The sequence below is a fragment of the Equus caballus genome, unplaced genomic scaffold (genome assembly GCF_041296265.1).
Source record: "Equus caballus isolate H_3958 breed thoroughbred unplaced genomic scaffold, TB-T2T haplotype2-0000448, whole genome shotgun sequence".
In the NCBI taxonomy this organism is placed as follows: Eukaryota; Metazoa; Chordata; class Mammalia; order Perissodactyla; family Equidae; genus Equus; species Equus caballus.
In genome coordinates this window covers 676,047-687,531 of record NW_027221892.1, presented here as the reverse complement: position 1 = coordinate 687,531, position 11,485 = coordinate 676,047, and the positions used below count along the sequence as shown (strand labels likewise).

Sequence of the window (11,485 nt, the reverse complement as noted above, 5' to 3'; positions counted from 1 at the left end):
GTTCCTAACATCTGGTGAAGAGGAACCTCCACAAGAGAAGCCGAAAACGTGGCCTCTCCTCCAAAGGGGTGGAAAAGCAGCCACTGTCCTGGGGCAGGTCGTGGTGCTGGCCCGTGCCATTTTAAAGACACCCGCATTCCAGTGGTTGTTGCTCTGCCTGTGAAAGTACCTCCACCCTCTAAATGCCAGGAGCTCTGGGTGCTGTCTCTGCTCCTGGCCCACGTGAACCACACTGAAATGAAGCCGTCCTCTGAGTAAGGGGGGGCGCGGAGGTGTCCCTCAGTATCCAGGGAGGGGCCTGGCCCTTCTCCCTTCTCTCACATACAATAAGCCGAGACCCTGCAAGATTTCTTCATTCCAGGAGGAACGCGAGAGTCTGTGTCTCCTTGACACGAGCACAGGAGGGGAAAGAACCAGACCGTGACTCGCAGGCTGGAACAGAAACAGGATTTTAACATCAAATTCAAAACTGGCACTAACTACTAACACGAAAGAAATACGGCCCCTTCCCAAGTGGTAAACAGGCGCTGGGGTGGAGCTGCCAGGCCTGTGGGGTGGGGTCGTCCCCTCCCTCTTGGGCTCCAGGGCTCCCAGGAAAAGGCTTAGAATGTTCTTCTCGCCATCAGCATGGGAGGAGCCGGCCTGGGGCCCCGCGTGTTTCCCAGCCGCGTCCCCGCCGCTGAAGAGCAGGCTGCACTCGAGCTGTTGGAAGGACCGGGATCTGCCACTGTTGCTGGGTTCTGCGTCAGGGGTCTGGTGACTGAAGAGAAGACACTGATGATTGGGGGGGTCGCACCAGTATCCCAGCCCAACACCTCAGCCCCACTGCATTCTGCTCCAAACCTTGTCCTGAGTGTTCAGTCAACACTACCCCATTGTCCCTGACATGGGAGCTGGCATTTCGCTTCCCCCATTTCACAGAAGAGGAAGCTGAGTCCCACAAAGGTCAAGGGAATTGTCCCTCACAGGCCTGGTCAGCAGTGGAGCTGGGATCCCCGTGCCGGCTGTCCATCTCCCTAGGCCCGTGCTTAGCCCGAAGCTTTCCGGAGCCCCTGGCTTCAGTCCCTGCCTGTCTGGACACTCACCGAGCCCTGAGCTGAGAGACGCGCGGTTCTTCTTGGGCAGGAAAAACCGGCGCATCTTGCCGGCCCTCTCCTGTGGGGGCTCCAGGTGGCAGGACAGGCTGTAGCTAAAGGACAGAGGGGACTTTTCAGCTACCGGGAGCCACACCTCAGGTGACCCTCCCAGAGACGGCCAGCAGTTGGAGTCCCAGGGCCCCACGGGTGACCATGCGACAAGCCCCGGGACTGACCCGGAAGCCACGGGCACGGGCTCCCTGGAGCTGGCCATCAGAGAGAGTCCGCCTTGCCCTCACCAACTCCTGCCCCGCCTCACCTCTCATCCTCGCTGAGGGGCTCCATGGCCTCGAACCAGGCCCCAAATCGCTCCTCAGCCTCAATGTGGTAAAGATGGACTGCCTCCTGGAGCAGGAAGATCTGCTCGGTGACTTTGAATTCCTGGGAGAAAGGACATGATGCAGACGGGGCCTGGGTGGGGGACCGTGCTGGGGACTCAGACAGGTGAGAAGAGGGTCAAGGAGCTGGTCTGGGGTCTTGGCCCACATGGGAACCCTCCTTCCCTCCAATTCCGTGCAGGACTTGCTCGTTCTCACAGTTGGCTTGAAATAGCTCCTCCTGCAGGAAGGTGTCCTTGGTGCCAGCCCCTTCCCCCACGCACCAATGGGACGGCTTTCCCAGCTCTGGGTGCCGAACTCTCCCAAGGAAAGCAAGGCCCAAGGCATCGGGCCAGAGAAGGTCTTCCCCGGAGGAGTCTCTGATTGCCACAGCCCCACCCTCCGCACGGGGAGGCCACAGCTGCTCACCTCACTCCTTTTCTCAAAATTGATCTCATTTCCCTGGAAGGCAGAGAGCCAAAGTCCATGAGCAACAGCCCCCTTAGCCCACAGCTAGCCCCCGTCTCCACCCTTTCTCAGGTTGCACTACCAGCAGGGTCGACCAGGGAGCAGGCGCTACCAGAAACGGGAATGGGTCCCGGGCAAGACTCTGAGCTCCAGAGCAAGGAGGCCACGGGGCTATGGCTCAGGGACATTCTAAGACAGCCCTCTCTGACAGACACACAGACTGAGGCCTCAGGCAGGAAGGGATGCTCAGCCACTCGTGTGCTTCCTGCCTTGGAGGGGCCTGGCTTCACTCCCTGCAGCGGCGGGGCCTGAGGGAGAGGCTGAGTCCAGCTCAGACACACCCTCCAGCAGCTCCGCAGTCAGGCAGCCTGGACTGGCGGCTCACCTGGATCCTATATTCACTCATCACTAAGATGGCCATGACACCCAGCTCCCGGGGTGGCTGTGAGGCCCTCACGAGAGGACTCTGCCAAGGGTTGTGAGCTCAGGCCTCAGTGCAAGTCTCTCCTCGCAAATCTCCGAATCCTGATCCCCAGCTCCACCTCCAGGCTCACTCACCTCCAGGTAATCCTCCATGTTGGTGTCCAGCAGCAGTAGGTAATTGAGGAATGTGCCAAGGAAGGGGATGAGCCCCTGTGCCAGCGGGGTGGAGACGGTGATGAGATCCCGCTCTCAGGAGCCGTCAAAGACCTCTCCTCCACTCCTCACCCCAGCCTCCTGCCCAGCCCAAGCTACCCACCTAGGCGGCCTCCCCCCAATTTCCTCCTCTTCTCTCCTCCAGGAACCCCAAACTCCTCCAGGCACCTCCCAGCAGCCGGCTCTGGCAAAACCCAGGGTACGTGGTCCCCGCCCCTCCCTGTCCCAAATCCGTTGTGCGCCCATCCGTTCCAGGCCTCCTCCTGGTCACTTCCAACGCAGGCATTTCAGGTCTGTGGCACCAGGAGCAGGGCTGGAGGAGAAAGGCTCCCTCTCTGCTGGTAGAGACCTCCGGCTAGGAAGGGGAGTCCCCTCTCCTGCGACTCCTGGGCCCCTCCTCCACAGGCACCCTTACCTTCTGGGCACCTGTGGGGCCCGTCTCCAGGCTGGTCAACATAGAGGTCGCCTCCTGCCAGGGTGTTGACAGGGCCAGTGAGCCGACGCTCCCCTCCAAGTGTCCTCCCAGACCCCTCCCAGATCGGGGACCCTGGACATGTGGCCCCAGTCACCTGGTGCCCCTGCGGCTCCCGCCTCCAGGGTGCTCTGATTCCAGAGCCATCCCAGCTCCAACACTCACTCCTGTGTGACCTTGGGCCCGCCCAGGCCTCCCTGAACCTGTTACCTCGTCTGGAAGGTTTGACGAACTCTGTCTGCCTCCCACAGTCTCCTGAGGCCCAAGCGTCATCTGACCGTCATCACTGCTCTCCGCTCAAGCCTGCCTCTGGAGCCAGGTCCAAGCTCCCCACATTCCTCCCCACCCTTGAGCCTCGGCACCCACTGTGAGGCCTGCACCACGGCTCATCTCCCTCTGGCTCCCAGATGAGGAGACCAAGGCCCACACAGGGGCAGGGACTTGCTCAGGGGGCCCCAGAGGAGAGGCTGCTCCCCCTCCCAGCCACAGGCCCCTGTCTCCTCTGCCTTCACACCACCCTCTGCCCAGCCGCTGACCACAGTGCTGTCCTCGGGACTCTCAGGCTGTGTTCGGGCCCCCAGCTGGGCCGAGCCACGGATGGAGGGAGATGAGGTGTCTCAGGAGGCCTGGTCAAGTGGCTTCTGCCAGCCCCAACGCCCAGGAGTCTCTGATCCCAGGCCGAGGCCAAGGCCTTGCTAAAGCCCTCAGCTCCCTAGGATCCCCTCAGGGAGTTCCCCTGCACAGAATTCTTTCTTCATCCGCTCAGGATGGGGACCCCGAATGCCACGTCTGACTAGCAGGGGAGGGGGCGACCAGGGCACTGCGGGGTGGCATTTCCTTTCTGTTTTACGAGGAAACTTCTGACGTCTGGGCGGGAAGGATCCCTGAAGAAGCCATCAGTTCCCTGGGCACTTGCCCTTGCCCTCCGGGGCACATGTCATCGCCAACAAGGACCTGGGTGAGCATCCCACTGGGACTGTCTGCAGCGCCCACTTTAGGGGCCAGAGTGGGGAGTCACCGAGGGGACACAGATCTGTCCCAGGTCCAGTGTCCGTCCCAAGGCTGGGAAGCCCCTGAGTGCCCCCGGCCCGTGGGATCCGGCAGTGCCCATCCCTCAGGCAGGCAGGGTGCCCTTCTTGCGAGGCACAGTGAAGACAGAAGGAGCAGTGGGGCCCTGGCTTCCTGAGCACAGACTGGGCTGACTTCGGAAGAAAGGAAGCCCGCCCACTCGCTCCAGCCAGTGGCCAGGAGGAAGATGCAGGGCAGCTGATGGAGCAGCATGGAAGCCAGACACCGGCACCTTCTGCCAGGTCCTCAGCCTCCTGGAACAGTCCAGCCCGCACCATTCTATCCCATGCCCCTGGCCTCCTGTCCCAAACTGCCCCCACCTGCCCATGGAGCTAGCACATCCCTCTTCCTGTCCATCTTTTCCTGACCAACTTCACGTGACAGGAGAACCAAAGCTCATCCTGCCGGGTCCCCTCCCCTCTCGCTCCCCCTCCTTCCAGATGTGCAGCCTCCGTCTTACCTTCACCAGCTGCCTCCTGCTCACCCACTGGTCTTTGACGAACCTCTTCAACTTTCGAGAGCTCTTCCTGAGGGGAGAGGAAAGGAGGAAAGAAAACCCGGGGCGGTTGAAGGCGACATGCCTTTGGCTGAGAACCCGGAAGGTTCAAAGGGCCTGGGGCCTGGACGAGGGTTTTCCCCGGGTTCTTCGGAGCTCTGAGGTCACCGTGGGACTCGGGTGGAGGCTCTCCTGCGGTCACCTGGGGCCTCCATTCCCACTCCGACTGAGCACATTGTTTCTAACAGCGTTGGTTGCCGATGAGGGCTCCGTTGCTGCGAAGTACACCCTTGGAAATCTCCAGTGTGGCTCAATCCAGGATGTGACAAGGGGGGAGCCACTGCCTAGGGTCTCAGAGAGTCTCAGAGACCCGAGCAAGGAGGCCAGTCCCCATCCCTAGGGTCCGCTGCCTCCCAGATGGTCCTAGCTGAATGAGGGGTCCATGGCAGTCGCACGGGGGATGTCTCGTCCGCCCTGGTGGTGCTTGGATGGAGCACGGCCTACCCACCTGGCAACTCGTCCCCATGTCTTTTGCAGACGGCTGATGGAGGGGCTCTGCAGAGCAGACACGATGGCACGCAGGGACGCATAATTTCCAAGGACTCGGCACTCCTGAGGAAGGGAAGGGAATGAGCTGCGACGGCGGGCTGGAGCCCTGCTTCCTCTGGCTTGTGTCCCCTCGTGGGCTTCTGCTGTCCTGGATGAGGCAGATGCCCAGGGAAGCGAGGGAGGGCACACCTGGGAGCTGATGAGTAACGCTCGCGGGCAGGAAGATTTTAGCTCAACCCAGGGCGGGAAGGGAGCTTCCCACCACTGGGACCAGCACTCAAGGTCAGCAGGCCCTTGGCAGCAAGGGGCCTAGGACTTTGCCGAGGCCCAGACCACCGACTTCAAGGCTGAAAGCTGCGAGAGGAGAAGGGGCAGTCCCCCTGACTCCAGGGAGGGGCTCCCTGGGCCCTGCCGCTACTGACCTTGGCCACCTGAATCCACAGCTCGACGACTCTGGCCCTGTCCTGGGCCGTCATGCTGAGGTCCCCAAGGCACGTCGTGATGACGCAGCCGGACACGTGAAGAAACTGGTTGATAGTGGCCCGAACCGTGGGAGCCAGGTACTCCTTGCTCCCATTGGGCCGCTGGCACCACACAAAACCCAGGCAGTGGCGGGGCTCCACCTTCTTGAACAGCTCCTGGGGAGGATGGGGACTGTCACCTGACCCTGCCACACCCGAGCTCAGAGTCTGCAGGCCCCCGCAGCCCCAGGCAGGAGGCACTGGTCAGCTGCAGCTCAGGAACCTGAGGAGGTGGCCTGAAGCTTCTGGGAGTCTCTGGGTTTTGTCTGTGTCCGCTGAGGCCGCCCAGCGCAGGATGACCGAGGACCCAATAGGGGCGGGGAAGAGAAGTCCCATTGGCTCGCAGCCCAGTCTTGCTTCCCCCAAGCACCAGAACACGGCTCACACCTGCCCATCTCAAGGGGCATCTTCCACCCGTTCTCATCACCCCCTGGTCCCACTCCCCTTTCAGCTGCACGTTCCCCCGAGGCAGCAACAACCATGGGCTTTGTTTGCCTGTCTTCCATGTAGGTAAGGACGCACTAGGTGTCTAATAAGTACGGAGGCTGTTGAGGCCTCCTGGGCCGATGGGTGAGTGACCCAGGACTTGGCAGCACTCCAGTGAGCTTCCCTCCCCCACCAGAGGGCTATTCTCTGCCCCGCTTCCTCTCTGTTCGACCTCATCCATCCGCACAGCCACTCTGCCCAGCAGGTGCCCGCCCTTGGTGTGCTCTCTACTGTCCATGTGGGGACAGCAAGGACTTGGGGGCCAGAAGGTGGCCCAGGTCACCCGGTGGGTGAGTGGGGGAGCTGTGACTTGCACCCACATCGTTGGATTGCGGCTGAGGGAACAGGAGGTCTGGGGCAGCTGATGGCCCACCAAGGCGGGCCCCACCTAGCCCAAGAGCCCCGCTGCTCACCGCATCCATCCGGGTCAGCTGCTCGGCCACCAGCTTCGGAGGGAAGTCCAGCAGCTTAGGCCTCTCCTCTCTCAGCTCGGCGCTCGCTTCTGCGGTGACTTCGGCAGCTGGAGGCAGAGATCGTCCAAAAGTCAATGGCGCATCTTGCTCCAGCTCAGAAGCTGGCACTGGGGCTGAAGCTGATGGCGCTCGCTCCGGCCCTGGAGAGGCCGATGGAGGTGAGGCTGCTGGAGGTGAGGCTGCTGGAGGTGAGGCTGCTGGTGGTGAGGCCGCCTCCAGCTCCGGCGCGGACGGTGGAACTACAGCTGGAGCTGCCTCTGGCCCCGGAGCTGGCCCTTGCTCTGGCTCTAGAGCCGGCAGGAGCTCTGGAACTGGCGCTGCAGCAGGAGAAAGAGAAAGTTTCACCTACGTACCCGACTTTACAAGACAGGAGAGACTCCGCTGTCTTGAAGGGAGCCCCAGCCCGTGAACCCCACCGCAGACAGTCTTCCCAGACTGCTGTGCCCTCACCTTCCAGCTCTGCCCTCCTGGGCCCCAGATGTTGCAGCTGGACCTGGGGAAGGTAGGCAGGGCCTCCCAGGTGCGACCCAGGCCAGATGACACGCAGAGAGGCCAGCCGCATCCTGAAAGAGGGAAAGGGCGTGGGCTCCCAGAAATCCTGCATTGGGTCCAGCCAGGTTCCCACCATAGAAGACGCGGTACTGGGCGGAAGCAGTTGGGCCACAGAGCCAGAGGCCTGGCCGTCGCTTCCACACTGTCCTCCCAAGGCACCCTGCTTTGGGTCTGGGCCCTGTGCCTGCCCCTTTCCACCAGGGGGGAGTCCCACCCCGGCGCTGACTCCTGTGTGGCCATCCTGGCAGTGGCAGGCCTGCTCATCCAGCAGGTGGAACACGGGGTTTGTGTGAGTCTCTTCTTCCCACTGCCACTCTTCTCGCAAAGAGGCTGGACACAGTCCAGCCCAGCCCTCCACGCCCTTGTGCAAGTGGACTGAGGACTGAGGCCGATGTGTGAGCGGCTCGCTAACACCCCTTCTCTTCTGGGCCTGCTGGTGCTGGTCAGAAGGGGTGGATATGGAGAAGGGGAAGCGGAGGGAGACGGGACTGTGGTGGGGATGGGTCGCCAGGGAACAGCTCAAGCCAGCCTCCCCTCTGGTTCCCAGGGGCTCTGGGACCCCACCCACAGCTCTCTTTCACTCCTATCCCCTTGCAGTAGAAGCCATCAGACCTCAGCCCTCCCAGAGGAATCAAAAGATGAGTGAGATCAGAGTTGTGCCGGGCCCGCCCCAGCCACAGTCCTCTGTCCTCTTGTTCTCCCCCAGCCCTGTTCTGTGGAGACAGGAGGCCCTCGTCTGGCACTCAAAGAACACTCAGGTCTTTAGTTGGCGCTGGGGTCCATCACGCATGAGAACGTGGGAAGAGGCCTCCAGTCGTAAAGGAGCATAGGAGGGCATCCCCTGGGACAGGCGGGGGACAGGATCTGTGGATGATATGGTGTGTGACTATCTGAGTCTCAGGCTGCTGCGGGGGTCCAGGGGCTGTGTCTGCTTCATTCACTGCGTTGTGCCAAGTGTCTCTAAAGCTCCCGCATGTCACAGGTGCTTAATATACAGTGTTCTCGAATGAACTCCAACCAGAAGCATCCCCGGTAGCTGAGTGGGCCTGGGGCCCCTCTGCGGCCCCGGAGACCCCTCCTTGGCTACTCCAAGGACCCGCCCCACGACCAGCTGGATGGAATCCCACACTCCCTGCCAGAGTGCTTTCCGTGTGCCTTTGCAAACTCAGAAAGGCCCCATCCCAGCGATGGGGGAGCAGACTGCTCTTCATCGGGGAGAGGGAAAGAATAACCAGGAACAACCACGGCACGTCTCTCAGCCCCTTCTGTAGAGCCAGGCCCCAGGGAAGCACCTGCCGTGGCTCATCCCATTCGTGCCCACCAGAACCCGATGAAGTTTATCCTCTCCCACTCCACTTTGCAGAGGAGCAATCGAAGCTCAGAGAGATGGAGGGCCGTTTCCAAGACACACAGCTGGCAGTGGGCAGAGTCACCACTGTGCTGAGGAGGGGCTGGGCACTCACGTAGCAAGTAGGTGGTCCAGGACCCCGTGGGAGGTGAGGACAGCCGCGCAGTCAAACACGATGGTGGTGACGTTGGCCATGTTTCGAGGCGCCAAGGCTGGTCCTATGGACGGCGGCAGCCTCTCCAGCAGGCCTGCCTGGAGGGCCCGCATCCTGCAGGCCTCATTCCGCTGCCCGAGTGACTCTCCGCGCTGGGTGAGATGAGGAAGGACACAGAGTCACCAGCACCAGCGTGAACCTCCAGGAAGTCAAGGTCTGGAGGTCCCCCAGGAACTGTGAGCCCCTCAGGGATGTGTGCAGAGGAGGGACAGGATTGCCCACAGCCAACCGGTTTCCAGGCTTGAAAAGTCCAATTTGAGTTTGGGCGGGGGGAGGATTATACGATGAGTTCCTCAGGACACTTGGCTGGCTTGGCAAGGACAGACCGCCCCGCACCAAAGCGTGCATTAAGAGCACTGACCAGCGAATCCAACACAAACATCCCCATTCTAGAGATGAGAGGACGGAAGCTTCGGGCTGCCAAGTGGCTGCTCAGGGTCCTGTGGGTCGGAACTGAGAACCGCCCTAAGCCAGGGCTGCAGGACTCCCCCGCTCCCCCACCTGAGGCTTCATGTGCTCCTGACATGAAGGGAAATGTCTGGTGGGAACCTCAGCCCTCCCCAGTCGGGAGACAGTGCACGGGCAGACAGACGCTGTGAGGATCTGGCTGACTACAAGAAAGGACGCTGGTTTTTCTTTCTTTTACACGAAAGGGAGGTTTGAGACCCTCGTTACAGAGGTTTCAGATTCAGAAAATGGCAGATTTCAAAGATGCCCCTGGCCGAGTGTGAAGCGCAAACATCAGTGTTTTGTCTACTCCGCCTGGGGTTAGGAAAGAGCGACTTCCCACCCTCCTAGGTAGCTGGTGAGGAGGCGTGGAAGTCCAGATTCCTTTGGGACTGGGCCCTTGGGACACTCCAGTGGGAAAGCCCTGGGCGGGTCCAGGGGAGGGCTCCAGATTTGACTCTGGATTGTGGACACACCCCGGTGATCTCAGGGCCCCGGGTGTCACTCACTCTCCCCTCAGTCCAGCCCCGGGCAAGGTCGGTGGTCTGCTGCACTTGCCCCCTGTCCAGGGAGATGGAGCCGTAGGACCCATGCGCCAGCTCCTGGACCATCTCCTGGGTGGAGCTCTGCAAAGACAGCGTCCGGTGGCCGCGGCGGCAGGTAGCAGGGGCCTGCCTGCACTTGCCCACAGGGGGAAAACTCTCCCGCACACCGAGCACAGACAGAGGGGCATCCGCATAGACCTCCAGACAGGGAGCGAATGAGATGACACCTCACGGGCTTGGGATTCACCTACGGGTAGGGCAGCTTGGCTCCCAGCACTCACCTTCCATCCTGCCAGCCACCACCTGGGATATGAACACGACATACCGCCAGGCTTCCAAGCCCTAACCGTCTGCTCCCGTCCAGGGTAGCTCCACGCTCATCCCTGCCTTCCGTCACTCCATGCCCGCCAACACACACACACAATAAGGGTCAAGGGGTGTGGGGCTGCCCGCATGGGAGGGTGGGATCACACTTGTGGCCTGACCCGGAGTGGCCCGCCCTGGGCTGCCTTGTGTTACCTGAGGGTTCCTTCTTCCGAATGGCCTGAGGTCTTGGAGGTGCGGTCTCAGCCAATGTCGACAGCGCTGGAGAAGACTGTCATTGTTGGCTCTCTGTGCGCCAGAGCCTCGCAAAGAGGGGATACACGAACACATCCTCCTGTGTCGAGTGTCTCTGGTCAAATGGGCTATGTGTACAAAATGGCTGCCTGGTGACCAGAGTTCTAAGCTCTGTTGGGGTCGGTCGCCAAGGAAGTGAGGTCATGTCTCCAAGGTTCCAGGATGGGGGGCCCTTCCCTCCATCAGACCCACCCAAAGCCCCCTCGGGGCTGTTGACCGCTCACCCTCCTTGCCCGTGTCATCTCCCGAGCTGTACAGAAAGTTCCATCACAGCCCTCCCCACAGCTCCTTGGGATCGGAACCAGCGCCCCAGCTTTGAAGAGAGAGCGCCCAGTTCGGATCTCCTTTTTCCTAGCAGTTCTGTGTCCTGGAAAAGCCACTGTGCCTCTCAGGGCCTCCCCAGTCTCCCAACCTGCACGATGGGATGGCGCTAGAAACACATTCCCAGGGACGTCTTCGGGTGGACATGTGATAACGCCTCCCATATCTGGGAGGTGGTGCCGCCTGGGTCTGGTCCCCGAACTTAGAGGTGGAAGAATTACAAGAAGGGGTGGATGCAGTCGGGAATACCTCTCCAAACAGGCCTGGATTCCAGCCGTGTGATTTGGGAAAAGTCACTGCCCCTTGGGGGCTCCTTGTCAGGTCTGCACCTTCAAGGGTTGGAAGTTCGAGGAAATTCAGATATTGTCATTCACTAGCATTCAACCTTTCCCAGTCTCCTGTTGGCCGTAGAACCAGACCCAAGCGCCTCATTGTCGGCCTATGTGGTGGGCAGCCTCCACCAAGGCTCCCAGCGCTCCCTCCCTCCTGCTGTGCACATCCTTGTGGAACCACTACATCCTGAGTAACTGGTTTCTGAGCAATAGAATACAGCCCAGCTGATGGAATGTCACATCCAAGTTTTAATTACAAAAACTCTGTCACTTCCCTCTTGCTTGCTTTCCTGAGTTCCCTCCCTTTATCTCCCCCTCTGTTTCCATCTCTTGCGCTCTCTCTCTGACACATTTCTGGAAATGAGATAGCAAGTGGCGATGATTTCAGTTGCCCTATGTAGAGGCCAAGGGAGGCGAGATCTGAGGGAGCGCCCAGCCAACAGTCACATGGAGACTCAGACTCTCAGTCCCAATGACTCCTGACAC

At 60.8% G+C, this 11,485-nt stretch overlaps 1 protein-coding gene across 1 annotated transcript; it reads right to left on the bottom strand.

The window, feature by feature from the left end:
- Positions 1-433: 433 nt before the first annotated feature.
- Positions 434-10,446, bottom strand: LOC138922048 (ral guanine nucleotide dissociation stimulator-like). Its single transcript, XM_070258884.1, has 14 exons — positions 10,248-10,446; positions 9,693-9,809; positions 8,638-8,828; positions 7,073-7,185; positions 6,563-6,939; positions 5,565-5,780; positions 5,102-5,205; positions 4,558-4,624; positions 2,973-3,026; positions 2,480-2,554; positions 1,883-1,915; positions 1,396-1,517; positions 1,086-1,189; positions 434-760 (listed from the first exon to the last, which is right to left on the bottom strand). The coding sequence occupies exons 1-14, from the start codon at positions 10,380-10,382 to the stop codon at positions 603-605; spliced, it is 1,866 nt and encodes a 621-aa protein (XP_070114985.1). The 5' UTR covers positions 10,383-10,446; the 3' UTR covers positions 434-602.
- Positions 10,447-11,485: the final 1,039 nt, after the last annotated feature.

Bases quoted from the DNA above. Each gene is read 5' to 3' on its own strand.
- LOC138922048 (XM_070258884.1), bottom strand. From the start codon at position 10,382: ATGTGTTCGTGTATCCCCTCTTTGCGAGGCTCTGGCGCACAGAGAGCC. The intron at 8,829-9,692 runs GTGAGTGACACC...CATCTCACCCAG, and splicing joins GGGGCTGGACTGAGGGGAGA to CGCGGAGAGTCACTCGGGCA. The intron at 5,781-6,562 runs GTGAGCAGCGGG...CATCCTCCCCAG, and splicing joins AGCTGACCCGGATGGATGCG to GAGCTGTTCAAGAAGGTGGA.